The sequence below is a fragment of the Chlamydomonas reinhardtii genome, chromosome 3 (assembly GCF_000002595.2).
Source record: "Chlamydomonas reinhardtii strain CC-503 cw92 mt+ chromosome 3, whole genome shotgun sequence".
Lineage (NCBI taxonomy): Eukaryota > Viridiplantae > Chlorophyta > Chlorophyceae > Chlamydomonadales > Chlamydomonadaceae > Chlamydomonas > Chlamydomonas reinhardtii.
In genome coordinates this window covers 6,672,364-6,699,200 of record NC_057006.1, presented here as the reverse complement: position 1 = coordinate 6,699,200, position 26,837 = coordinate 6,672,364, and the positions used below count along the sequence as shown (strand labels likewise).

Sequence of the window (26,837 nt, the reverse complement as noted above, 5' to 3'; positions counted from 1 at the left end):
TCACCGCAGCAGCTCAGGCTGCAAAGCGTCTCAGCATGATAACGTGTTCAACTGCATTCTCAAAGGATTCCAGTGGGGCAGAGCACCAGGTCAAGGCCAGGGACAGCGTCAGACACCAAGCCATGACCTGGATGCGATGGGACTGGATGGGACAGGGTAAGGGGCAGTAAGGGGCAGGTTGGCGTAGTCCCGTAGTGTGCAGCGTATTCCCAGACCCCTCATTCTAAGTGCGACGTCAAGGCATGAGCGCGCAGCTGGTATAACGCCGGAGTTACTGAACCGAGATGAAGCCCCGACATGCACACCCAAAATATGAAGGCGGGACGTCTGCCAGTAACCCTGCCCCGGTAACGGCAAAAACGCGCCGCCTCACATGACATATGAATCCTTGCTCTAAGTGCACATCATGCACTCTGCCATGCAGATACGAGTCGAATTGTGGCCAACTACTACAACTGAATTGTGCACACGCTAGTCGAATCCAGGCGGACTTATAGGCATCGAACGCTCCAGTCTTTGCTCGCCCGCCGTCGGCGTCCGAAAGAATCCCTCTCTATCTTAGCACGCAGCCCGCCTAACATGTCCTACAATCACATGCAGGTGCATGCACCTGCCGGGTCGCAGCTTGCAGCAAACGCCAATCCAGGCTTGTCAAGCAGGACACATTACCTGCGCTACCCCATAGACAGTCCTCACCGTTCTACAACCTTGAAAGAATATGTACGCGAGCGTTGTCCGCATTCGTGCTATGAGCCTTGCCTAGAACATATGTGCCTCTATCACATGCTTGCGTCGACGGGAAATCCCACGCTGCTATGTATCAAGTAGCCCCAACGCACATCAAATCCTTGCACCTGTCAGCCAGCGGGGCTTAGCCAAAGATGATGCTGCTGCGGTTGTGGTCCGGGTTCGCGCCGCGGCGTCCAGTTCCAGGGCGCATGGAGGGCTCCGGCGAGGACGCGGGTGCGCCAGCAGCGGCAGTGCCCGCCGGCGAGCGAGGCGGCGCGCCAGGCGTGCGCGGAGGCGCGGACGTGGACGGTCCGCTTCCGCTCTCCGTGGAGGACATGTCACCGTACAGGGCCACGCTCTTGATGCCCTGTGAGAACAATATCGGCAGCATTTACTGGCACAAGCATCGGTATCTCGTCGGCAAGTCAGTCATTGCTACTGGCACTACGGTATCCGCTGTGAACAAAAACGTGGTGCTTCCTTCGCTCACCGTGATGCCCTGCTCCGTCAGCTTGGCCTTAACGGCGGCCAGGTCCTTAGTGTCCACGTCAAAGTCGTCCGTCACCTCGACCACCTGCTGTCTGTCGTCCTCGAAGACCACCAGCACGCGCTTGCAGGTAGTGTTGGCGCACCAGCCCTCGCCGCCGCTCACGTGCCACACGTTGCGCATCATCAGCTCAAAGTAGTCGTCGCCGTGCTCGCCGCCATCAATGTTGGCACTGATCATCCTGCGCAGCGTAGTTACGTCGGACCAGCTTAGCAATGCGGCATTTGCAAGCACAGCCAGAGCGGTCATGAAGGACATGCATCCAAGAGCATGCCTCAAAGGCACTCACGCGTAGTAGGTCTTGAACTCCTCGAAGTCCACCTGCCCGTCGCCCTTCACGCCGCCGCCCTGCTCCTCGAACACGCTCAGGAACTCCAGCAGCACCTGGCGCGGCGTCTTGATGCCGGCCACCACGTCGGGGTGGCGCGACGCGTCGTAGCGGTTCTCCAGGTCCGCCAGGGTCACCACTCCGTCACCAGTCTTGTCCAGCACCTAGACACATTAGAAAAGTGCAAAAGTGACAGCAGGACACACCTGGGTCAGGCATGCGACGCGAGCGGGTGCACGGGCATGTTCGGTCGCGATGCAGTCTGCGCACATCGAACATTCTGACATTCGCTGTGTACGGGATACTGGCCAGTCGTCGCTGCATCACCGCAACATGGTACGCTGCCTTGCCTGCGAGTACGAGGCCCCGTGCTGCACAGTGACCCACCCCATATCAACATCAGTGCCCCACCTTGTAGCAGCGCTTCACCATGTCCAGCCGCCGGTCGTTGAGCTGGCCGCGCAGCCCCAACAGCAGCTCGTCAAACGTCACGAAGCCGCTGGCGTCCCGGTCGAAGTGCCGGAACAGGCGGGACATGTCCGTCTCGCTCAGGCCCAGCTTCATCTCAACCAGGGCCTTCTTAAACTCATCATAGGCTGATAGTAGTGAACAGGTATAGCGGGGGAGGGGGCAAGCAAGATCAGCACAGGATCCAGTGTGCCAGGAGTTGCAACGTCGTTACGCACCCCCGTCCTGTAGCCACTGTCACATTTGCCGCAGCAACAGCAGTTTGCAGCACTCACTAAGCTTGTGGTCGCCGCTGTCATCCATGGAGCGGAACTTCTTGCCAATGCTGATGATGCCATGCGTGCCGCGCAGCTTCAGGGCAGCCTGCAGCAGCCAAGGGCCGTCCCAGGTCGCCGTGGAGCGCCGTGGAGAGCAGATTGCACTACATTGACAATGCATGCACCCGCACAAAGGAACACACACGAAGCCGCACAGATTGCCGTGGTGCGCACCGTGAGCGCAGCCAGGGACGCCGCGTACGGGCTCTCCGCGGCACCAGTAGCGGCGGCAGCGCTCCCAGATGCGGCAGCAGCGCCGGCGGGGGTCTCTGCAGGGATAGCAAAGACGAATGGCCAGGCTGATGGGCATTGTGTGGTGTGCTGGTTCCTGCGGATGAGCTGAGGCGGGGGCGCAGGCAGCTGGTGTGGTGCACCGCTGGGAGCACCATGTGCGCAATCGCCTTGAGACATGCGTTAACGAAGAGGTAGCTCTCCAAAAAGGTCTGCATCCCGTTTCGAGCATGTTAAGGCCCCATGTTCCCATGCATATGCCAGTTAAGTTCCCAAACAAAGAAACTGCTTGGCTTCAGCTCGTTTCGAGCCGCAGATCGGGCTTACCCCAGGACGCAATCGCCGCAGCGGTAGAAGCGGTTTGGAGCGACTGTAAAATGAAGGTGAATGAAGAATAATCACGTCACCAGGTAAACCGGGGTTACGGGACCACGCAAGGTGGAAAAAGCACATGCCTGCCTCACCTTGACCAGAGTGGTAAGGGCGTCGCGCACGCCAGGGCTGTCAGTTGCGCCAGCCACTGCGGAAATCGCAGCCAGCTTCAGGCTCTCCAGAGAAGGGCCTTCATCGACGACGGGCTCCTCGGGCGCAGCAGCAGCGGGCGCAGCGACAGGCTCGGCAGCAGGAACCTCCACAACGGGCGCAGCAGCAGGCGCCTTGGGGCTGGGCGGAGGCGCGTCACCGAACGATATCGACGATGTTCCGCCCGGAGCCTGGCTGACGCGGGTAGACGCACGTGTCGGATTAGTGGCGGACATGATTGCAATACTTAAATAGATAAGGCGAGTACTATGCACTTTCATGAGTCGGAGCGATTTGCAAACAGGGAATTTGTACGGCGCGTGCAACGGGCATTCCCTCCATTCCGAGCTCTAATCTAATCGAACAAGCACGTTACCGCCCCCCGCTCAAGAAGCGGCGCCTGCGCGCAGGTTGATGCCGGCCGGTGTCTAGTTAGGGTCTTTGCTGGCGAGCATAACACAGCACAGTATATGGTAGGCCGCACGCAGCAGTGTGGGAGTGTGATGGGACAGTGTCAAGGCAGGTTGGTGAAGTCCCGCAGGGTGCAGCTAATTCCCAGACCCCAGAAGATGGCAAACAATTTGCAACGGCAGGGCAGGAGTGCGCGGCTGGTCGAACGCCGGAGTTACTGTACCGAAAAGTTGCTGGCTGGCTGGAAGTTTGCTGATGCGCATTCCTCACGCTCCGGGGGCCCGGCCAGGCGATAGCACCACACAGACAAACGCCACACTCGCGGTGCATAGGCGCAGCGCACCTGCGGAAGGTGACCAGCAACCACAGAGAAAATGCGAACAGAATGCAGCAAAGCAATGGCCGGGCGACAGTATGACAAGCAGGGGCAAAAACAGGGCGCGGCAAGGCAGAAAAGGGAGCCCGAATGTACGGATGAGTGGTGGGCGCGGGTGGGACCACGCAGCAGTGTGGGAGTGTTGTGGCTGGGGGATTTCCTGCTGTTTGATTGCCCTGTGCTGGCTGTGCTTGTGCTTGATAGCTGGACACATGGTGGGCAGTGCCTGTACAAACCGACCCGGCTATGCCGAGAGGTGAGGTAGACGCTTGCAGCCTCAGAATGGAGACGTGGCGTGGGCTCAGCCCACTTTGCCCTTGCGAGGGAAAACCACCTTACTTGTCATGTCCCTTGCCAGCGCACTGCTGCACAGGGCTGCACGTTTCCAGTTGCATGCAAATGGGGACCTTCGCTACACCAGCGCTAGCCCTGCGCTTGCAAGCAACATGTCGGCTTGTCGCATTAAGGAGATCGGCCCTTGGTGAGGCCATTAGGACTTTTAACCCAGATGGGTCACAAAGCCACAAGTAAAACAACTCTTCTGCTCAAGAGCAATATGCGTGCCACCATCACCGCCCATAGTCCCAAACACCACAGGCCCACCCTTGGCTGCCATCGCTCTGATTACTTTGAAGCAGCCGCGCCTCCCTCCGCACGGTACACGCACCCCTGTCATACGCTAACCCTGAAATAACTACAGACAGCCCGCTTCCGAAACGTTGCCCTTCAACAGGGTACGGTAGCCACAAACAGTCCAAAGAGACCGCACCGTATCATTACCCAACAGCCTGTTCGTGGACATTCGAAGTTTGAAGCGTAACATCAGTTATTATGTCATGCGGTGCACAGCCAAAAGAAAGTATCAATGTCTTCTTTGAGACACCCGAAGAAGAGTCACCGCAGTGCGCTAATTCGTTTACCTCCACGAGATGTTCCATCGTGATATTCTATCCTTATACCGGTATCATGGGCCTGCACCCTTTGGCCACCTAATGTCCTGCTTCCACCGCTGCCAGCACAGCGCTGCGCATCCGCAGGAGCTCCTGGTGGCAGCGCGTGTACGACACCGCAAGAGCCAGACCCACCACCACGCTCTGGGTCATGAACGCGTCTCTCGAGTTGCTGAGGGCTGACAGGATATCGCCGCTACCACCGCCGCCACCGCCCATGCCGCCCGCCTCCATTGCCGAGCCCATGGCGGCAGCCCCTGACTCCTTCAGGGTACGCCTGCCACCGGGCCTGAGCGGCGCTGTAGCTGCGTTGCCGTCGTTCTCTGGCGAGTGCGCGCCCACCACACCTGTGGCTCCGCGCGCAGCGGCAGCGCCGCTCGCGCGGGCCTTCTTTGCGGGTCCCCCCGTGCCAGCCTGTGCGCGCTTGGCCCCACCGGGCAGCGAACCCACGCCGCCCATAACCTTGGGCCCCACAGCGCCTGCTTGGTTAGGCCCCGCTCCAGCTCCAGCTCCAGCTCCAGCTCCAGCCGCGGCCACGCCGCCCTTGCTTAATTTCTTCACCAGCGGCTGGTGCGGGCTGGACTGCTGGGGCCGTTGCTGCGGTTGCTGCTGCTGCAGTGTAGATGGTGGCTGCGAGCCACGCCGCTGTTGCAGCGCCAGCAGTTGATTCAGCGGCACATCCTCCTCCTCCTCCTCCTCTGGGGCTGACTGCTCCTCCGCCTCCGCCTCCATCGGGTCACCACCGCCCTCGCCTGCAAGCGCCCGATGAGGCACAGCTGCCGCGCGGCCCCTGCCCTTGCCTTGCACACTTAATCCCTTGTGCTGCAGCGCCGGCTCCTTAAGCTTGCCCCGCTGCTGCTGCTGCTGGCCGCGTGTAACGCGCCGCGGCGGCAAGACGTCGGCCGTGAAGTCGCCCGCGCGCCCAGGTGGCGGCCGGCGCTCCGCGACGGTCGCGGAGGGGTCGTCCTGCGGCAGTACCCGCACGTGTGAGCCGCTGGGCGCAACCGACTTGTATTCCCTATCCCACTCCTCGCTTGACGGCCGCATGCTGAGGGCCGTAGACCAGGTGCTGCCGGAGGCCCGCTCAGGCTGCCGGTGCTGTGACAATGGCGACAGCGGCAGCAGCACCATGGGCGCATCGCCACCGGGCGGTAGGGTTGCAGGGCCGTACGAGGCACCAGTGGCACCTAAAGCGGCGGCGGCGGTGTATGTGCCCGGTTCAGTCAGCTCCACAGGTCCAGGCGCGGCGAGTGCCGCATGCTTGGTGGCACAAGCTGCCAAGTACGCCATATCCTTCACGGTATCGCAGCCCCCCGAGGACTCTGACAGCGTCCTCTGCATCAGCGCAATAACATGTGGTTCCGGTGCAGTCAGCGGCAGGCCGCTCAGGCTGGGCGGAAGAGCTATACGCTGCTCGGGGCCCGAATACACAAAAAGAGCGCCGGCGGGGTGCTGGTGCACCTGCAGCTGCAGCTCCGCGCCGTTCGGCTGCATTGCAGGCGCTGCAGCAGCTGCAGCCGCATCTGTGGGAGGAGCTGGGATGGCGAGTAGGTCCGAGCTGTCGGGTGCCAGCGCCGCCGCATCCACCGCTGCCGCTGCCACGGCAGGCAGCAGAAGAGGTGCGGAGCCCTGAGCGACCGTCTCTGCTGCGGAGCCGCCGCACTCGATCCTCGCCGCTGATGGCGGGACCACGGCGTCCAAACGAGACTTCAAATGCGCAACGTACATCAGGTCACCTGTGATCTCAGGAAGGCTGTGGGATGACGCGAGCACCATGGACCCACACTGCAACGGTTGCTGCCCCTGCATCTGCTCCGGGCATTGCTGCGCTGCAGGAGATGCGTGCAGACTGCTCGGTGGCGAAGCCGTCAGCTGTAGGGTTGCGCATGGCGGCGCCGGCAGCAGCGCCAACTGCCCAGCTGGCGCAGGCGAGGAGCTGCGCAGTGTTGGAGGTGCCGCGGCTTCATTCGCACTCACCACGGCCACGGCGACACGCGTTGGCTTGTGAGCGGCCTCGACAGCGGCGGCGGATGCGGCACGCACAGATCCCAGATCCGGAACCTCAGCTGCTGGCGACGCCTGCTCCTCTTCGTCCTCAGCGAGGCTGCCATCCGACTGCTCCGCAGAGCCGCTTGGGGCCGCGGCAGCAGGCCACCCGCTGGCCCCCTCTGCCTGCTCAGAAGCCCTGACGGCATAAACGGTGTCAAGCGCGGCATCACCTGCAGCCGCGGCCACGTCGGCCAGGGAAGCTCGCCCTTCTGTCACCGGGTGCGGTGCCGTGGTGGCCAGCGCCGCCGCCTGCGGCGCCGCCGCCTGGGCTCCCTGTGGGCAGGCTACCCCTCCTTGCTCACCACACTGGGCGCTCGGGTGCGTCACACCAGCCCCCTCCTGCGTTTGCCCAAGACGCGGGTGCTGCGAGACCGGAGCAGAAGCAGGCTCCCCGCCCAGTAGTGCTGCGGCCTCCAGCTCTGGCATCTGCTCCGGCTGCACATCGGGGCTAAGTGCCGCCGCCACATGCTGCTGTACAGCCGCTTCCTGCGCCTCAGCTTGGGGCCGCTCCTGTGACTGCCCCTCATCCTGCGCGTCCTCGTCGACGTCATTGTAGACTCCAAGCAGCTGCTGCATGATGGTCGCGTCATAGGTGGTGGAGGCAAGCCGGGCCGTCGTGGCAGGGGAGTCCGCATGCGGCATGTCCGCAACCTCTCGCTCATGCCCGGCCTCAGCCCGGGCCTCGAGAGACGCTTCGACTGCATGCCCTGCTGTCCCAGTCCCGTCGCATTCCGCACGTCCGCACGAGCACGGGGCCGGCGCTAGGCCGGGACCTGACGCGGCGGGCGGCTCAGAAGACGCTGCTACAGGTGGCACGCTAGGCCCAGGCGCTTGCTCCTGCAGCTGCGCAAGAAAACTTGGCCCCGCCTCCTGCGGCTGCTGCAGCGTCGCCGCTTCAGCTGTCGCCGCCTCAGCTACCGCCGCCTCGGCTGCCGCCGCCACAGTCGCCTGTGCTACTTCAGCTTCAGGCTGAAAAGCCGGCGCCTGCTCCTGCTCCTGTAGCTCCTGCTCCTTGGGCACCTCAGCAGTCGCCTCCTGCAGTTGTGGCTGCTCGTGCTCCTGCTCAGCCAGCACCTGTGCGTGGGTCGCCGGCTCCGACGCCGCCGCCGCCACCTGCACCTGCACGTGCTCGCCGCCCCTCCTCTCCCCCTCTTCCTCCTCTGACAGGACCACCTGCTCCACGTGCGGCGCAGGGACTGGCCCCACAGCCACCCCATCCTGCAGCAGGCACAGTTCCAGCCCCTCGCCGTCGGCACACGAGCTGGGCGCCTCCGAGTCGCGCTGACTGCTGCAGCAGCTGGGCTGCCGCGCAGACATCAAGCCCACACCAGCCGCTGTCGTGGCCGCGGTGGCTGCAGCACCCGAGCGTACGCCTGCACCCCCGCCGGCCGGGGCGCAGGAGCCGGCTGCACCTGCAGTGGCCCGGCTTGCGGCGCCGGCCTTGACGCCAGCGCTGGATACCTCTCCGCCTGACACGCCCTCGGCCTCGCCTGCGCCGTCGGACAAGACCTCGGTGGCTGGCATCTCGCTGGTGGAGTGGGCCAGACACGGCGCCCAGGACCCGGCAACCGCGGCAATGGCGGCTGCGGAAGGCGCAGTTGCGGCTACTACAAGCTGTGCCCCCGCCGCGGCAGCGCTCGCAGCACCAGCCGTGCGTGCACAAGGCGGCGTCTCGGCGGCCGCAGGAGCCGCTGGTTCCACGTGCGCCCCGCTGGCGGCCCCATCCGGCTGCGCGTGTGCCACATCGCCCTCCGCCTGTACTGCACCGTCCTCGTGAGCGCTGCGCTGCGGCCGGGACTCAGTTGCTCCTGCGCCGCAGAGGACCGTCGGCGCCTCCGCTCCCGGCTGTGCATTGACTGCCTGGGGCACCAAGGCTGGCTCGGTCGGCGCCATCTCCGCCCCGCTGGCAGTGCTGGTGGCCTCAGCCTCAGGCACCACCACCGCTCCCACCTCCGCAGGCGGGACGCCAGCGGCCCCAGACGCCAAGACGCTCACTGCGCCCACGGCCGTCTCCCCGCACACACCCATGCCATCCAAATTGCCGTCTGCCGGCAGCGCCTGGGCGGACGCGATACACTCCGGCTGCCGCAGCAGCGCCGCCGCACCCGCGGTATTCCAGCCCGCCCCGTCGCCGCCTTTGCTTCCGCTCCCGGCGGAGCCACCTGCCGTAGACCCGGAGCTGTGGCTTGGGCTGCCTTGTTGCCGACTGCTGCGGCCCTTTCGCGCGCCCCAGCTCAGCTTGCTAGGGTCCAGAGGCTGCGCCGCCAGCGCCCGCGCTGCCGCCAGGACTGCCTCATCAGGCTGTGGCGGAGCCGCACCGCCCGCCTCTCCACCTGCAGCAGCGCCAGCCACAGCGCCGTCTGACACTCCGGGCACCGCCCCGGGAGCCGCGTCGTGCGCCACCACTGGGGGCTCCTCCTCCCCTCGCCCCGCAGCCCCACCTAGCGCTGCGCCGGCCGTTGGCAGCCCCTCCTGGCCCTGCCCGCCCTCAGCCAAGGCCCGGTTGCGCTCCTTATTCCGGTCACGCCCCCGCGCCTGTACCACGTTGGCCGCAGCCGCCGCGGCTGCAGCGGCGGCCGCGGCCGCGGCGGCCGGTGTCATGGTGGCCAGTGCTCGGGGCGGCTGCGGTTGCTTGAGCTCCTTGGCTCGGCGCTGCGCCCAGCCCAGGTGGTGCTCCTGCCGCAACGCGTCGATCTCCCACAGCAGCCGCAGCGCAGGGCCGCTGGGGATCAGGAAGTCCTGCGAGGAGGCAGCAACACACACAGCGCAGTGCGAGGTCGGCATTCGGTGCATGCTGAGCCGCACAAGGCAGGATCCGCTCATGGATTACGTCCCGGCTTGCACGGTTAAGAACGGCACCGCGCGATCATCATGCGCGTGAACGTTGCACCGCACCGAAAGCGCATCGTACGTGGCCCCGCACCCACCTGGCTGATCTTCATGGAGGCGCAGTGCAGCGGCATCACCGAGTGCACCGCCGCCATGCCGGGCAGCAGCAGGTCGCCCTCGCAGTGCCAGACGGCGTGGAAGGGCACGCCGTGCTTCCAGCAGAGGTTCACCAGCGTGTGCAGGTCACGGCCATACCTGGTTGGAGACACGTGCACCAATTCACAGGGATGGTTGGAGTCTACCGTGAACGTGAAGCATGCAGATGGGCATGAGGCAGCATGTCACAGTGCCGACGCTTATGCAAGCGAAGCGAGCGAGGCCCCAAGGTGCCGTCTTACCTGACAGAAAAGAAGGCATTGTGATTGCGCGGCCAAGGCTTCTTGGCGGCCTTGCTACACGCGTTGGCCAGCTGGTGCAGGCGGCAGCCGGGTATGATGACCCACACACTGCCGCGGCGCGCTACGCGTGAAGGGTCTGCATCTCCACTTGGGCTATTCAACACGGGCTGCACGCTGCCACCACCCAGGGTGCTCGAGGCGGACGAAGCGGCTGCTGCGGGTGTGCCGTTGGCAGCACCGGCGCCGCCAGCTGCCGCGGCATCCCTGCGGGCAGCTGCCGTCGGGTGCTGCAGCCGCCACTGATCCCGGAGGTTGCGGGCCTGTGGGTCGGCACAGGCAAGATGACGTCGTGGAGCGCACTATTATCAGCGTCGCACTGGAAGCCCGTTGCTGCAGTAACCACCAGAAAACAGCAACAACCCCAAGGGGCGCACCCCTGCATGACATGACACCCCGTGATGACACCCGGCCCCAGGCCCATCCCCTGGCCCACCGCGAATCCCACCTGCAGCCACACCGCGTTCTTGCGGTCGCTGTACATGCCGCGCGGCATCACATGCAGCGCGGCGTCGATGTCGGCCGGCACGGCGAAGGGCGCAGCGAAGCACATAAGCGTGGCGGGCTGGCTGCGGTCCAGGTGCGTGCTGGTGGCTAAGTCCAGCGCCAGCATGGGCCGCAGCAGGATGTTGGAGAAGTGGCCGAACACGCCCAGGCCGCCGTCTGCAGGCCTGCAAGGGTGGGTCAGAGGCACACAGTTACCATGCAGTTGCATTCCGCATAACCGCGGGTGGTGTCCTTCCAAGCCGGGAGGCTACAGACCCCAGGGGGGGGGCATACCATGCAGCAAGTTCGAGGGCAAGGACCTTTCAGGTGCGCTGGTGTTACAGAAAGGCGTGGCCCTGTACCGCCAGCCGCTCGCACCTGCATGTGCCGAAGTCCAGGGCGTCGTTGTGGCGCTCGTACAGCACCTCCCGCAGCCAGGGCGGCCCGTGCGTGACCAGCATCCTGCAATGTGCACGCACAGGGCCGGCACATTTCCTCATCTACTGCCATACGGCCAGGTGGACGTCCCCAATCTAGCGCCATGGTACCCAGTTCACGCCGCCCAATGCAAAACATTATAGCTGGCGCCAGCTGCCCGGGCGCACAGCCCTGCTGCTGCAGCCCGCCGCACCTGTGTGCCAGTCGCATGAGCTCGCTGCTGGTCATGAACAATGTGTCATCCGCCGTCAGCGGGTACACCGGCACCTTGAGCCCCACAGGCACTCGGTCGTCCAGCGGCACATCGGCCAGGTCCTCGTCCCCCTCGCCCTCCTCCCACTCCTCCTCCTCGCCATCGTCATCACCAATAGCAGCGGGGCCGGCGCCCCAAGCGCCTGGGCCCCGCTTTGCGCCACCCTCGCGTGCCGCAAGGGCAGCCACGTCCGCCGGCCGCTTGCCCAGCCCAACAGCGCCGGTGGCGCCGCCAGACCCGTTCGCAGCCGCCCCTGGCATTGCACTGCCTCCTGCCGCTGCCCGCCTGCCTAGCTGCTGCTGCTGCTTTAGCACCTCCGCATCCATCCTGGCGAGCAGCGCACCCGCCTGTCCGGAAGACACGCTATAGTCTCGGGCACGAGCCAGTAGTGCTGCCTTGTCCTCCGGTGGCTGCTGCTGGTCCTGCTGCTGCTGCTGCTGCTGCTGCTGCTGCTGCTGCTGCTGCTGCTGCTGCCGTTGCTGCCGTGCCTTCCCGGCGCCGCCACCGCAACCACCACCGCCCTCTGTCGAAGCCTTGTTCAAGGGCCACTGCCGATCCAGCGCGGCCAGCGCCACCGCGGCGGCCGCCTGAGACAGCCGAGCCTCATGGCCGCTGTCAAGGGACGGCCCGCTCGGCCGCGGCGGCCGCAGCTTCTCGCACTGACTCCGCACGTTCCGCACGCGCTCATCACCAGGCACGCCATACCTGCAGCATGCCCATCAGCAAAAGGAGGAAAGAACAGCACAGTCAGTATGCGAATGCCCGAAAACCTAGAGCGATTGGCCCATCACGTACAGAAGACGGAGCTGCAGTCCTCTCCGCCTTACTTGTCCAGCATGGCCCGCATGTACCGCAGCAGCTGCGGCGGCGTGACGGGATAGGCGTGGTCCACCTCCTCGCCACTGGGCGGGTTGGTGCGCGGGAAGGGCTTGAAGGCTGCCGACACGGGCGTGGTCTCCAGGCCAAACTCGTAGCGGTGCGCCATGTCGAAACAGCAGAGCTGCACAGGTCCGTACATGTGGTCCCGCTGCTGGACCACCTCCGGCGGCTGAGGCGGCTGCAGTATCCCGCCGCCGTTGCTGCTGCCGCTCGGGGCAGTGGGGCTGGCGTGCGCAGAGCCACCGATGGCGTAGGCGCCGCTGGGGCCGGATGGGCTGTGGGGCCCGGTGTGGTAGCCATTAAGCGCTGGCTGTTGGTGAGGGTACCGATGGTGTTGGTGTGCGGGGGTAGGCAGCGGCTGCATCGACGGCGGCGGCCCCATTGGCTCGGGGCGGCTGGTCCACTCATAGCCACCCATTGTCCAGGGAAAGGGCCCCGACACCGGAGCCGTGTCTCCGTCCCGCACCTGTTGCTGCCTCTTCTTAGGGCCTCCGCCGCCACCCAAGCCCGTGCCCTGCCCTGCCGCTGCCCCTGCCGCTGCTCTAGCATCCTCCACCGTGACGCCCTCCCCGCCCTCCTCCTGCGCAGCCGCGGCCGCGTGCCCTGCTTCTTCCTTCCACCGCCGCCGCTGCTCCGCCGCAGCCGCGGCGGCCGCTGTGGGCTGTGTCTCCACGATCCGCTCCTCGCACCGGGCCATGGCGGCCATGACGTCATCCAACAGCCCCTCGCCGCCCTGCTGCAGGCAGCCCATGGCACCGGAGAACAGGACCGGGCCGCCGCGGCCGTTGTGGTCACGGCACAGCTCCACCAGCTGCTGGCGGCGGTCGGGCGGCAGGCGGGCCAGCAGGTCCTTACGCACCAGGTAGGCGTAGTCCTCCTCCACCAGCCGCTGCGTGTGAGGAAGGTGGGCGTTTAGGGAGGGGGCGTAGGCATGAGACTTGGCGCGGTGGGGTGGTTGATGGGTGCTGGAGACTTGCGCAGACTTTCAAAGTCGGAGTGGAGCTCTAGCAGGCACGGATCCTCGACCTCACCTCGCCTGCCTTGTTGACATGCGGCGCGCACCGCTGCAGCGCGCCGCCGAAGTAGTCCACACTCGCACAGCGCGCCGAGTACTCCATCCAGTCCCTGCCTTGGCTCTTGGGAGCGGGGTCGTAAGGTGCCGGCGGCGGCGGTAGCCCCAGCACCTCCGCCGCGTGCCGCCCCGGCAGCGCGATGCGCGTGTTGTACAAGGCGGACGCAAGCTCCGGTGCCGAGACGCAGGGGAACAGCGGCAGCCTGGCTGGGGTGGTTGCGGCGGCAGTGGCAGGGGAAGCAGCGGCGGCGGGAGTTGGCTGCACTGGCGAGGCTGTGGCGGTCGTCGCTGCGGTCGCGGCGGTGGCGCGTGCAGGCGTGGCCGCGGAGGCTGGGTCTGTGCTGCGAACAGCTGGGGGGACTGCGGGCTCGGCGAGCGGGAATGAGCAAGTCAGGGGCGTGGCTCCACCGTGCACGGCCGCTGCAGCACTATGTGCGAGCATGCCCGGCAGCGGAGCCACTGCTGCCGCAGCCGTCGCCGCTGGTACGAACGCCCCAGAGCGCTGCAACAGCTGCAGTTGTTGCCATGTTACGTTCTGCGTGTGCGGCGCGTGCTGGGGCAGAACCGCAGCACTCCAGGCGTTTGATCCCTGGACTGGACAACTCCCGCTGGCTCCAATACCCGCTGCTTGCACACCAGCGTTCCAGCCGTTAGCTGTTGCCACGGCCGCGCCTCCATTGCACTGGCCTATGATGCGCTGGAACAGCTCTTGCGCATGCGACGCCGGCTGCCCCACCGCACTGCGCACCGGCTGTGGCGACGTCTGCCGGGGGGACAAGGAAATACCCTGCTGTGGCTGTGGCTGCATCTGTGCTACCATCCCTCCTACGCCGTTCGCAACAGCAGCAGCCAAGGCAGCCGCAGCGGACCCTGCACCCACCGACACCTGCTGCTGCATTCGCTGTATCCCCAGGCTTGGCACGGCCGCCCGTACGTCCGAGTGCTGCTGCGGCCGCAGCACCGCCGCCTCTGGGGATACCCGCCTGGGCTGCTGCTGCTGCTGTTGCGGCTTAGTGGGTTGCGGCCCTATTTCCTGGTGGTACGGCTGCTGCTGCTGAGGGCGCCGAGGGCCAGCGGCCGTCACCGGTCCTGCACTGATGTGCACGACCGGCACCGCCACCGCCGCCAGCTCCATCTGCGGCTGCCCCAGCGGCTTGCTGGGCCCCGCCTGAGCGGGACCCAGTGCCGCCGGTGGGCTTGCTGCGCCCAAACCGGCCGCAGCCGCTGCCATTGTGACGGCGCCGGCAAGCCGTTCGCTGGGCCGCGGCACTAATAGCTGCAGCCGCAGCAGCTGCTCCGGCCGCAGGCAGCAGCACAGCCGCATGTCCGTAGGGTCGATCCCCACCTGGTCGTCGTCCTCGTCCTCATCCTCGCTTGTGCCCGAGTCCGAGTCACCATCACCTGCACCTCCCTTCTGCCGACCCTGCTCCATTACCCGCTGCTTCGCCGGCTGCTTGCCTGTCTGCTTGTTCTGCACCTTTGGCCCGCCCTGCTTGTGCTGTTCCCGCAGCTGCACGAAGCAGGGCGGGCACAACACATACTCTGACGCCAGGTTTAGCCGGGACTTGTACAGATACACGGCCGGGTTGCCGCCGCACCTGTGAGTGTGTGTGTAGAGGGTCAATGCTAAGCTCTTTACACCGCAAGGGGATAGGTACAGTTGCGCCGTGAGGGGCTGTGCGACATCTTTGGGCACACCCCAGAAAGTCGCTCAAGACCTTTTGACCGCCTCATTGCCATCCCCACCCAGGGCTACCACTCTCACATCTTGCACCAGTTCCGTCCCCGCAGCGGCAGGCTGACCAGTCCCGGCAGCCCGCCCTTGTCGGCGCTGTCCTCCGTCACGTCCCGCACCACTGGCACCTCATTGCCGGCCGCAGCAGCCGCCAGCTCCTGCATGCAAGTGCGTGATTGCTGTTCGCACATCCACGAAGCTCCACACGCACTTACTGCGGCTTCAGACCACCACCTCACTGTGACAGTACACCACCATATACCATAGCGCCCTTGCCCTTGCCCCCCCCCCCCCCACCCCCACCCACCCACCCATTCCGGCCTCACCTGCTCGCTGACTCCGGCCGGGTACAGCAGTGCCTCCACCATGGGCTCCAGCGCGGGCTGCAGCTCATCCGCCTGCGCAGCCGACAGCCGCGGCGGCAGCGGCAGCGGCATGGCTCCAGCGGCCAGCGGCGACGACTCGCCGGCGCACTCGAAGGCGCAATGCAGGCAGGCGCCGCGGTGCAGCCAGTCCCGCACCTGTGCAGGATGGAAGGAGCCCGGGTCATCGGCGGCATTTGGAGGACTGAATACATGCACCTTGCTCTAGCCACTTCCTGCCGCTCGCTCTACGCTACCGCAGGGGCCATCCTGCGGGGCCATCCGCCCCCTACACCTACACCTACCCTACGCTTACACCAGAACCTACACCAGCACCCATTGTCCCACCTTGATGGGCAGGCGCAGGTACTGCTTCCACGCCAGGTGCTCCTCCAGGTGCTCCTCGCACAGGTAGTGGTCCGAGCCCAGAGGCAGCGGCGGCACGCCCGCCGCCCGCCGGACGTCGCGGCACCAGGTCTTCGTGACGTACCAGCGCCGTTGCCGGACTTCGTTCAGGGACTGCTCCACGACCCGCACAGCACCGTCCGGCCCCAGGCTCGCGTCTGCCAGCGTGGGAGCGTCTGGCTTAGCCATCCGGGTACACACCACGCAAGGAAAGCGGTCGGCTGCGAGGGAGGTGGGGGGTAGCAAAAGGAGCGTCGGTGGTGTGCAACCGTTGCGTCGAGGGCCTTACCGGGCCTGCCAGCTCCTAAACACCCCGAGCACTGCCTAAATGCCCCCAGCACAAATCACAGGGTCGCAGAGTTTGCTTTGTGTGCAAGTGCTGTTATGGGGCTCGGAATGGGGTCATGAATGGCTTGCGGGCGGTACATTCGTCCTGGTTCAGCGGCTAGACTGGTGTCCTAAACTGACCGGTGGGCCGGCGCACGCCTTCCTCGAGCGAATGCGGCTGGACCATGTGCACCGTGCAGTGCCGACGCTCAAGAAGCGAGCCATTCTGGTCGAGCTCCTCATTGGCGAGCTCCAAGCACCGATGTGACTCAAAGTCAAACAGCCAGTGCTGCTCGGCTGCGCGTTTTGCGAGCGCTGCGCGCTGCCCGCTCAGGCTCCACGGTCGCGGGAGCGGCATTCCCCGCACAGAGCTCCCTGAGTAAGCTCAGGCTAACTCAACTTCATTGTAGCAACTATCGGGCCGACTCGCCTACGTCTGGGGTCTGTTGCCGCAAGTGCTCTGACAAGTTTCGTTTCTGTCCCCCTCGCTTGGCCGGGCCTACACACCGCATGCAATATTGTATCAAAACATCGTATCAAAACATTTACATATTTTTGACACACTGCGTTTCCTGTGCAGGCGTGCGCCCTGAGCGTACCGCGCGCCCACCAAGATGAATCGCACAGGACACCTGCACCTTGTGCCCGCAGCCCCGCACCCCGACGCAGCTCGGTTCTGACCCGACGAAGAGTCATCCGGTTTTCCCTCCCCCACACCTTCCCTGGTATACTTCCTTCCCCGTCATAATGTCGCGCTGTCTGCGATGCATGAAAGCCCTAAATATGCGCCCGGTGTGCGCATCGCTGCTCATAGCCGCTCCCGACCAGTGCCGCACTGCCGCCTCGCCTGTGCCCCTCCTCTCGTGTCCATTTCCGTCTCCCCCTAGCCTAGGACCCAGCACTCCCGGCCTCCCGCCATCCACCGTGGAGACAAAAAGGATACCGTAACCTTACGCACCTACCGGTAGCAAAGGCAACCCCTGGCACGCACCGTACCCACTCTGCGACTCTTGCCCTGACACGCTATGTCCATAATCATGCCGCTGACCTGTAACTGTAAGCGTCACGCATCCTGCTGTTCCGCAAGTGTTCAGACACTCGAGCCTCTACTCTAGGGTGATGGCACGGTGGGTGACACGCAAGAATCAAGTTAGGGCCTAGGGGTGACTGAGGCTATCAACGAGCCAAGTTCACGCTTCCCCACAACAAGTGTTCCCCGGTCACGGGAAAAGGGGCTGAGCCCCTCCACAGTCTGAGGCCGAACAACCTCATCGCCCGGACATAGCCGGGGTCGGTTTCCACAGGCACATAGCCAAACCAGGTGCCTAGCAATCGCGATGCCACGGCAGAGCCAACCGCAGCCAGACGCAGCACAGTTGTCAACAGCCGCACTACTTGTCATGCCGCTACGCATGCCCTGCCAGCCCCACCGCGGACCGCTACCTAGACACCAGCCGGCTCCTCAGCCTGCGCGCTTGCGCCGCTTCTTGGGCTTGTTTGCGCCAGTATGGTACAAGCGCAAGGCTTGAGGGGGGCGCCAAGGATTCCACACAATAATCCCGCCGAAACTTGCGTGCCTGCCTAAACCGAGGTTGCTCTTGCAACGCTGATAACCAGCCAAATAAAGACAAGCATGAGACTCTAGTGCGCAGCGCCGGCAGCACCGCTGCCGTCCTGCGCCGGCTCTGCAGCCGCCGCACCGTACGCTGTGCCCGCAGCTCCAGCCGCCGTGCTACCTACCGCCTGTGCCGCCACTTCTCCAGCCGCCACTTCTCCAGCCGGCGGCTGCTGGCCGCGCGCCGCCGCTGGCGCGCCCGCCGCAGTTGGCACCGGACGCCCGGGCTCCACCCCCAGTCCTCCCGCCATTACCGCTGCTACCATAGCCTGCGCCTGCGCCTCCGCCGCCAGCAGCAGACGCGCCGCATCCTGCTGCTGCTGCCGCGCCTCGGCGCGCCGCCGCCGCAGCCTCACCACCAGCGCCAGACCGCCCAGCAGCGCCAGCAGCATCACGCTCTCGCCTGCATCCCCTAGCTGCAGCACCCCACCCAATGCACCCAGACCAGCCACGTCCATCCAGCGCCAGAACGCTACCTCAGCTTGGAACAGGGCCAGGTTTGGCAGCAGCCGCTGCGCGCGCGCCACCCAAGGCCCAAAGAGGCTCGTGTGCGGCGGGTGCAGCGCGAAGACGGAGTTCCAAATGGGGTCCAAGAAGGGCGTGGAGGGCAGGAGCGGACGCAGCTTGTCCCACCAGGCGTGCAGCTGCAGCCAGGCATTGGCCAGCGCCACAGGCAGGAACGCGTCCGCCTGCGGACAAGTAGAGACAGCAAACGGCAGTAACGCGTATGCTAGCGTCTGTGCACTTGCGCAAGAGGTTGTGCACATCAGTTCGGCTCTGGTGGGCGACAGACCGCGAGCATGTGGGCCATCTATCCACCAGACTCATGCCTCGATTGACAACCTCAAGCCGGGTGGTAGCGCACCTGCGTGTGCTTGGCCATGTTGTAGAAGCGCTTGGCTAGCTGCAGGTCCTGCGGCACGCCAACGCCAAATTCGTGCATGAAGCCCAGGTTGAACATGGCCTCAGCCGAGCGCTCCTGTGGAGGAAACGGGGAGGAACGGTGGGGTGGGTGTCAATGCGGTACGCATGAGCCAGTGACGTAACATGCGGACGCCGTAAAACGGCGCAGCGCTTCCAGGTCCGCACCTGGTACGCCTCGTAGTACAGCGCCGCCGACCGCACCCAGTCCTGCTCCACCCCGCGGCCGTAGAAGTACGAGTCGCCCATGCACAGCAGGCTGTGCACATTGGACTGCGCCGCCGACTGCTTGTACAGCGAGAAGGCCAGCTCGGAGGCGCCCAGGCCTGCATGGGGTAGGGGGGATTAGGTTGCCAAGTGGCGCCTCAGTGCGGATGGCTAGCACTTTGCAACCACCCGAAGTACCCCTGTAGGACTGGCATGCAAGTGCACCCAGTCGTCCAACGCCCGGAGCACGACGGTGGCAGGCTGGCAGCAGGAGCCCGCCTCACCCGGCGCATATCCTCGCTCCAGCATCCACGCGGCGTTGCTCTGTGCCACTTCCATCCCGAGGTCGGCGGCACGCAGGTAGCTGAGGAGCGCCAGGCCGTAGCGGCCGCGGAAGAAGTGCTCATGACCCTGCTGCACGGAGGAGGCGGCTGGGCCGCGCTCCGACAGCGCCTTCAGCAAGCTCACGGCAGGCTTGCAGTTGCTGCAGGGGGGTGGATGGACAAGCAACCAGCATCTATGTGGACTCATGCAGACCAGCATGGAGCTCCTGATCCCGCAACCGCTCAGGAAGCTCTTCAGTACACCGTCGCGTCATTCCTTCCCGCAAAAGCCGTGCATGGTACACCTCTCCTGGGGCTGCTCCTCACCGTGGTGTGCCCTTGCCCGCCAGGTGCATCATGGCGGCGTTGTACTGCGCCAGGCTGTGGCCGGCGTGCGCCGCCAATGTGAAGTACGACAGAGCGCGCTGCACACTCTTGCGCCGCACCCCGTATCCCTTGAGGTGCATCACACCCATGTAGAACAGAGCGTCGGGCCGGGCCTCTGTCGGGCGCAGGGGGATGCAAGCAGCGAGCGGGCGCGAGGGGTCCACACCGTTGTGCGCCACGCCGGCAAAGCATACTTTAAGCGTATCTCTTCAAACGTCGGCAGCCCAACGCGCCCACCCGTGTTCCTGCCACAGCCCATGACACCAGCCGCCTGCTGCCGCCTCCCGCTCCGCACCTGCGTGCACCTGCTCCGCTGCCTTGCTGAAGTACTGGAAGGCGCGGTCATAGTCCTGGCTCACGCCCCGCGCCGTCAGGTACAGGTAGCCCAGCCCAAACAGCGCGTTGGCGTTGTTGCGCCGCGCCGCGCGCGTCCACCAGTCCACCGCTTGCTCGTAGCTGCGCCGCGTGCCATAGCCGTTGGCAAACATTGCGCCCAGGTGCGCCATGGCGTCCACGTCGCCAGCCGCCGCCGCCAGTTTGAAGTATGCCAGCGCGGCGCCGTGGTCGCGGTCCACGCCGTGCGTGCCGTAGTTGAGCACCTGGAGAGCGGGCGGATGAATTTGACGCCATGGAGAAAAAGGAAGGGGTGGATACCGAACTAAGTATGCGAAATCACGCGCTCCCATCACATTACGACGTACCGTACGCTTCCTCGTACAGAGGTCGCATTGCGCACCCGGCACCTCAATCCGCTCACCTGCCCCACCGCCGTCTGCGCCTCGGTGTTGCCGCGGTCCGCGCTGTACTGGTAGTACTGCACCACCTCTCGATGCCGCTCACTGCGCAGGCCGCCCTGCGCCGCCTGCAGGTGCAGCCGGATGCGCTCCACGTGTGGCAGGCTCCCGGAGGGCGGTGCCAGCTCCGGCGCGATGGAGTCATCTGCGGCGCTGCTGCTGGTGCCGCCGCTGGCGCCGCTGCTGCTATCGTCGGCCGGCTCGTCGTCCTCCAGAGTCGTCGGCGGCGGCATGGTCGCCGCCGCCAGGTCGCTCACCTGCGGACGCACACCAACCAAGATCAGGTTGCAGCTGCTTCTCAATACAGCTCGCATTCCGTCCTAGCGCTCACCCAAGCCAAACCCTGGCCAACCCCACGCGTGTACCCCTTACCTTTTCGCCCACGGGCTGGTAGTATGACGCGGCACTCCAGCAGGAGCGTGGCACGCCCAGCCCTGTCAGGTGGCGGTAGCCCATGGCCATGCGGCTGGTCATGTCGCCGCCCGCGGCCCCGAAATAGTAGTGTAACAGCGCCTCCGCGGGCTTGGGAGGCCCGAAGCGCACGATGCCGTCCGCGGTCCAGCAGTCGGGCGAGTCCAGGCCCATGCTGTAGCACAGCCCCATGTGGCCCTGTGCCTCCGCGTCGCCCGCCTCCGCCGCGTTGCGGAACAGCTCCAGCGCCAGGCGCATGTCCTGGGAAACGCCAGAGCCGTCCTGCAGAATAATGCAAGAGCTTTAGGGTGCAAAGTTGCTTGCAAGCCGCATGGAGCGGGTCGGTGTCAAGCGGGTGCGTGGTGGGCGCCCGGACGGCGGCAACTGGCAGGGCGAACACTGAAACTACGGTAGTCGAAGGGGCGCTGGAGCCCGCACCTACCAGAAACGCCTTGGCAAGCTCCCTAACTGCTCCGCGGTGTGCGGTGTGAGAAATGTTCACAGATCCACCATAGCCCGGCAGCTGCAGCCCATCGGGCGCTGTTGCCGCACCGCGGCGGGCCGCATCGGCTGTCCCGTTGAACGGGAATGCCCGGCCGTGGGAGGTGCTGCTGAAGCCTGCTGCGGTAACCAGGTACTCGGCAGCCTTCTGCTGCTCGCCCCAAGTAAGCTCGCGCTTAGATCTGCAGTAGAGTATGGGCATAGTCGGCCACGTGGCACGCCACACAACAAGACCTGAAGGGTCTGGCTGCAGGTGGGTGACAAAACACGCCCGTGGCAATGTGTGTGGAGATCGTGTCCCTTGTGCAAACCCGTGCCCCTTCGCCACCCACCTGATCGCCATAGCCCTCTCATAAAGCTCCGATGCCGCTGGCTGGGCGTCCGCTGGCTTGCTGGCCTTTGCACTTGCGAGCTTGCAGTTTGTCCCCGCCACGAAGATGAGGAGTGTTGCGACCAGGCGGGTCGCCCCCCTCCACTGTAACTTCATGGAGATATGTTTCTCACAGTTGAGCTATTGTAGTGCGAGCGTTGGCGTGCACGTTCGAGACGGAGCGGGAGCGCCAGTAAACGCTCCGGCCCTGCCTACCTCATAATTAATGCGCTTCGAGTATAACAAGACATTAATTGACGCTAGCTGGGAAATTAGGCTCGGTCCTAAATGTTTTCCACTTACAGTTCGCCCAAGTTTGTTTGGTCCTGAATGTAATCAATGGTACCGGTAAACAAGCAGTGCAGAGAGCTTCTGGTGCCTAGTTGGTCCGAGCGAATTGGCCGAGTCCCATGCAGCGCCTCGGAAATCGCCGGTTGTGCCCCATCTTCATGTACTTTGAACCAAAGCAATAAGCTACTTTGCTTTCAGTCTGCTGCACCCCTGACTTACGAGTTCTCACGACAGCGCTGGGATCCTCGCCCCGACGACGCACCTTTGACCGCAACTTGAGGCCCTGCTGATCGTTTAACACACACGGCCAGCAGGGCCGATAGGAGACGGCCTATAGGGCCTCGTTGTGAGCCGAGCCGGCTCATCTCGCGCGCCCGCCGGGCTTTTATAGTAACAGACAGCTGCCATGAGGATTATGATCAAGGGCGGTGTTTGGAAAAACACCGAGGTGCGCACACGGCGCAGTGCGGTCTTTAGCGAGGACATCTTCCGTGGGTGGAGGCGAGCTCGAACTCTGCTTCTGTGCTGCTGCATGTAGGATGAAATCCTCAAGGCGGCAGTGATGAAGTATGGGCTCAACCAGTGGGCCCGTATTTCGTCGCTGCTGGTGCGGAAGTCTGCCAAGCAGTGCAAAGCACGCTGGTGAGCACAGGCGCGGCGGGCTACGGGGCGGGGTTGCTGAGCGGCAGGCTACGGCGTTGCCAACGGGTTATCCCACCGATGGCTGCTGCTTTGGTAGAACGGGACTAGAAAGTACCCACTCCGGCGGACAGGGCTACACGCAAGCAGGGGTAGATGCGGGCGGGTGCAGGGTGGGGTCCACCCGCCGTGTCGACAGGGCATGCACAGCCTGTCACATCGGCTGCACGGCTGTATGACGGACCTAGCTTCACGCGGCATCGCACGTCTGCGCCGTAGGTACGAGTGGCTGGACCCGGCCATCAAGAAGACGGAGTGGACGCGCGAGGAGGATGAGAAGCTGCTGCATCTGGCAAAGCTGATGCCGTGCCAGTGGCGCACCATCGCGCCCATCGTGGGCCGCACGCCCGCGCAGTGCCTGGACCGATACGAGCGTCTGCTGGACCAGGTGAGGAGCCGAGATGCTGGGGTGGCCATGGCGAGGGTGGGGGTGGGGATTGGGGAGCCGGGATGCGGAAAATGGAACAGGATCCCACCCACCCAATCGCCCACCCATCCAGGCCGTCGCCAAGGACGTCAACTACGATCCGCGTGATGACCCGCGGCGGCTGCGGCCGGGTGAGATTGACCCCAACCCCGAGGCCAAGCCCGCGCGCCCCGACGCGGTGGACATGGACGAGGACGAGAAGGAGATGCTCAGCGAGGCACGCGCGCGTCTGGCCAACACACGGTGCGCGGGCGTAGGTGCCAAGGGTGTGATGCTAGCATGATGGTGGCAGCACCAGCACCTGAGCTGACATTGTATACAACTTGCATTGCCACGTGCGCAGTGGTAAGAAGGCCAAGCGCAAGGCTCGTGAAAAGCAGCTGGAGGAGGCGCGGCGCTTGGCGCAGCTGCAGAAAAAGCGCGAGCTGAAGGCGGCGGGCATTGACGTGCGCGCCCGGAACAAGAACTCGCGCGCCGTGGACTACAGCAGCGAGGTCGCCTTCGAGCTCAAGCCGCAGGTGGGCATGGCTGAGCCGTTCAGGGCGCGGCGGAGCGGCGGTATGCTAGGTTGGCGGTTGCCCTGCCATGTGTGCAGTTGCTGGTACGGTGGCCTAACACGCGTGGCCCCTTTCGCTGTGTGCCCCGCAGGCCGGCTTTTACTCGACTGCGGATGAGGAGAAGACCACTCGCTCCATGCAGCAAGTAAGGAGACCGGCAGCGCGCACATTCCTTGCGGGAGCAAAGCCAATGATACTTTCCGGGCGGTGCACCGAAAGGACGGTCCGTGACACCCTGTTTGCTCTCGGTGTTAACAGGAGTTCCGCCCTGTGACGGTGGAAGAGCTGGAGGGGCGGCGGCGGAAGGACATTGAGGAGGCGCTGATCAAGAAGGACGTCAAGCGACAGAAGATCAACGAGATGCATGACGCGCCGAATGCCGTGGCCAAGCACATGGGGCTGGACCAGGAGGGGCCGCGCCGCCGCGGCAAGCTCATGCTGCCCGCGCCGCAGGTGCGTGCACAGCTGCGGGTGGCGGCTTGAGGCGTAGTGGCTTCGATACTTGCAGTCGCTGGCTGCAATCACCTCAAGCCCCCTAGGATGATAAGGTGCAAAGGCCCCTGGAGTGACCAACTTGGAACTAACTCGCCGCAGGTGAGCGAGGCGGAGCTGGAGCAGATCGCCCGCCTGGGCGTGGACGGAGCTCTGGAGGCCAGTGTGTCGGAGGGCGCAGGCGGCGACGCCACGCGCACGCTGCTGGGTCAGTACAACCAGACGCCGGCGGCGCGGCTGGGCATGGGGCCGGGCGCCACGCCCATGCGCACGCCGCGCGCGGGCCCTGGTGGCAGCGACCGTATCATGGCCGAGGCGGCGGCATTGGCCAGGCTGCAGGTGGGCAGGGCATCGTGCCATGGCACGCCGCTGGGAAGTAGCGCCCGCGGCTCGTGACTTGCATTGAAGTTACCCCGGGGGCAGCAAGGGTTTGTCAGTGCTTTCCCATGTGGTCAAGTGTCGGCTGTCGCTGGCCGCTTACCTTCCAAGATGTGTGTCCGCAGGGCATGGGCACGGTGCTGGAGGGTGGAGAGGCGGGTGTGGACGTGGCGGCTATGGACTTTGCTGGTGTGACGCCGCGCAACGTGGTTGCCGCCACGCCCAACCCACTCGCCGGAATGACGCCCTCTGTGCGCGGCGCTGGCGGCGCCACCGGCGCGCGTGTCGTGCCTTCCATCGCTGGCGTCTCCGCCACGCCCTCCGTCGCTGGCACGCCACTGCGGGCGGGTAGCGGTGGTGTGGGCCCCGGCGCCACGCCGCTCATTCGCGACGCGCTGGGCCTCAATGAGGCGGACGCGCTGACGATGGAGGCAGCGATGAGCAAGCGCGCGGCGGCGGCGCGGGCAGCGGTGATGCGCGGCGAGCTGCGGGAGCGGCTGGCGGGGCTTCCGACGCCGCAGAATGAGTACGCGTTCGAGGTGCCTGAGCTGCCTGAGGCGGAGGAGGAGGCGGAGGACGCCATGGAGGAGGACCTGGCGGACGTGCGGGCGCGCAAAGCACGGGAGGAGGCAGAGCGCCGCCGCATTGAGGAGCTCAAGAAGAGCAAGGTGCGCGCTGGGTTCGAGCTGGTTATGGCGGGGTTGTTTCCACCATTCCCACGAGAGTGAAGTGCTGGGGTGCTTGGAGCAGGCAGGAAGATGAAGACGGGCCCAGTTGTAATTCGCATTACCTAATGGCACTTGGTTGCGGCCCCTGCGCTCACAGGCTCTGCAGCGGCAGCTGCCCCGCCCGCTCAACCTGGACTCGCTGCCGGCCCCCAAGCCGGCGGCGCCCAGCACTGCGGGCGCTAGCGCGGAGCAGCTGCGGGACCGGGCTGAGGAGCTGGTGGCGGCTGAGATGCGCGGACTGCTGCAGCACGACGCTGCCAAGTACCCAGTCAAGGATGGCCGGTGCGTGGCTGGGGCCTTGTGTCTTGGTGTTGATGCCGCCAGCAGGGGGCACTGCTGAATCTGCCATGGTGCTGCCGCCAACTGTTTGGCAACGGTGGCGGCTGCTGTGGTGTCTGTTTGTGCAGGGACGCCCGCAAGAAGGGCAAGCAGCAGCATGCGGCTCCGGGCCCGGTGCCGGTGCTGGAGGAGTTTGAGCTGGAGGCGTTGCAGTCGGCGGCTGAGCTGGTGGACAGGGAGGTGAGTGTGGTGCAGTCGGTTGGAAGCGTTATGTGGATGGGGCTAGCTTGGCAATCTTAAATCCCCTGAAGAGACAAGCGCTACCAGACCCTGATATATGCATTCCTTCATCATCGCGCCTGGACACAGGTGGCTTACCTTCGCAGCGCCTGGGACCATGCCAAGCTGAGCCCGGACGACTACAGCGAGGTGTGGATGAGCGTGCACCGCGACCTCATCTACCTGCCATCGCGCCAGCGCTACGAGCGCGCCGCCAGCGCCACCAACGTGGACCGCATCGACTCGCTAAAGGTGGGGCCAGGGAAGGCGTCAGAAGATGGGCAAAGTAGCGGCGGTTTTCCCACGTTCCTGAACCTCTCAGGCAAGCCAGCTTATCAGTTATCACGCAGCGCGCGCTAACTCCCGTGCGACCCTTCACGTCTTGCAGTCGGAGTTCGACAACGTGCGCGCCGACATGGAGCGCGAGGCCAAGAAGGCGGCTAAGCTGGAGGGCAAGCTGGGCCTGCTGCTTGGTGGCCTGCAGCGGCGCCATGGCGATCTGACAGGCCGCGTGGGCGAGCTGTGGGCGCAGGTGCGCGACGCAGCTCAGGAGTTGGTGTGCTTCAAGGCGCTGCACGAGCGCGAGTTGCGCGCCGCGCCCGAGCGTCTGGAGGCGCTGGGCGAGCTGGTGGACGCTACCAAGCGGCGCGAGGTGGACCTGCAGGAGCGCTTCAAGGCGCTCACCAGGCGCCGGGACGAGCTGGCGGCGGCACTAGCGCAGAAGCGGGCGGCGGCGTCGTGAGGCACGGGCGCGTGATAGCGGGCGGTGGGGTGTCGGGCGGTATGGCGAGAGTGGGCATTTTGGTTTGGTGGGCGTGCGCCATAGAGCAGCCGGTTGCGGGTGCGTGTTAAGGAATGCAGCTTGGAAGGCTGTTGTGGCAATGTGGCCTGGTGTATGCTCGCCTGAGTGCTGACGGCAATGCGTTCGGCGGGGTACGGGCAGTTGGACTACTAGGACATGCAAGGTGCGCCCTGTGCATGCTGGAGTGTCCTGTAAATGGCCGAGCGA

At 65.1% G+C, this 26,837-nt stretch overlaps 4 protein-coding genes across 5 annotated transcripts; 1 reads left to right on the top strand and 3 right to left on the bottom strand.

Annotated features, from left to right (window-relative positions):
• Window positions 1–30: 30 nt before the first annotated feature.
• Window positions 31–4,082, bottom strand: CHLRE_03g197500v5 (uncharacterized protein). Of its 2 annotated transcripts, XM_043061270.1 has the most exons (9): window positions 3,897–4,082; window positions 3,085–3,409; window positions 2,948–2,990; window positions 2,564–2,658; window positions 2,348–2,435; window positions 2,016–2,200; window positions 1,566–1,768; window positions 1,220–1,457; window positions 31–1,096 (listed from the first exon to the last, which is right to left on the bottom strand). In XM_043061270.1, exons 2-9 carry the CDS (start codon window positions 3,376–3,378, stop codon window positions 872–874), a joined length of 1,371 nt encoding a protein of 456 aa, XP_042926399.1. In that variant the 5' UTR covers window positions 3,379–3,409; window positions 3,897–4,082; the 3' UTR covers window positions 31–871. The 2 variants fall into 2 exon arrangements, with proteins under 2 accessions (XP_042926399.1, XP_042926400.1); XM_043061271.1 differs by lacking the exon at window positions 3,897–4,082 and having other exon boundaries at window positions 3,085–3,472.
• Window positions 4,083–4,130: 48 nt separating this feature from the next.
• Window positions 4,131–16,652, bottom strand: CHLRE_03g197450v5 (uncharacterized protein). Its single transcript, XM_043061269.1, has 12 exons — window positions 16,311–16,652; window positions 15,786–16,063; window positions 15,402–15,596; window positions 15,106–15,233; window positions 13,300–14,938; window positions 12,217–13,157; window positions 11,330–12,094; window positions 11,077–11,160; window positions 10,661–10,883; window positions 10,156–10,475; window positions 9,856–10,012; window positions 4,131–9,667 (listed from the first exon to the last, which is right to left on the bottom strand). The coding sequence occupies exons 2-12, from the start codon at window positions 16,029–16,031 to the stop codon at window positions 4,919–4,921; spliced, it is 9,447 nt and encodes a 3,148-aa protein (XP_042926398.1). The 5' UTR covers window positions 16,032–16,063; window positions 16,311–16,652; the 3' UTR covers window positions 4,131–4,918.
• A 50-nt stretch (window positions 16,653–16,702) lies between these two features.
• Window positions 16,703–22,022, bottom strand: CHLRE_03g197400v5 (uncharacterized protein). The gene is made up of 10 exons (XM_043061268.1): window positions 21,661–22,022; window positions 21,270–21,510; window positions 20,789–21,109; window positions 20,380–20,673; window positions 19,918–20,221; window positions 19,563–19,737; window positions 19,197–19,396; window positions 18,874–19,031; window positions 18,650–18,763; window positions 16,703–18,473 (listed from the first exon to the last, which is right to left on the bottom strand). Exons 1-10 carry the CDS (start codon window positions 21,669–21,671, stop codon window positions 17,811–17,813), a joined length of 2,481 nt encoding a protein of 826 aa, XP_042926397.1. The 5' UTR covers window positions 21,672–22,022; the 3' UTR covers window positions 16,703–17,810.
• Window positions 22,023–22,175: 153 nt separating this feature from the next.
• Window positions 22,176–26,837, top strand: CHLRE_03g197350v5 (uncharacterized protein). The gene is made up of 13 exons (XM_001693244.2): window positions 22,176–22,437; window positions 22,528–22,631; window positions 22,908–23,076; window positions 23,189–23,358; window positions 23,459–23,633; window positions 23,764–23,817; window positions 23,931–24,125; window positions 24,267–24,503; window positions 24,668–25,210; window positions 25,368–25,552; window positions 25,678–25,789; window positions 25,919–26,080; window positions 26,217–26,837. Exons 1-13 carry the CDS (start codon window positions 22,396–22,398, stop codon window positions 26,568–26,570), a joined length of 2,502 nt encoding a protein of 833 aa, XP_001693296.2. The 5' UTR covers window positions 22,176–22,395; the 3' UTR covers window positions 26,571–26,837.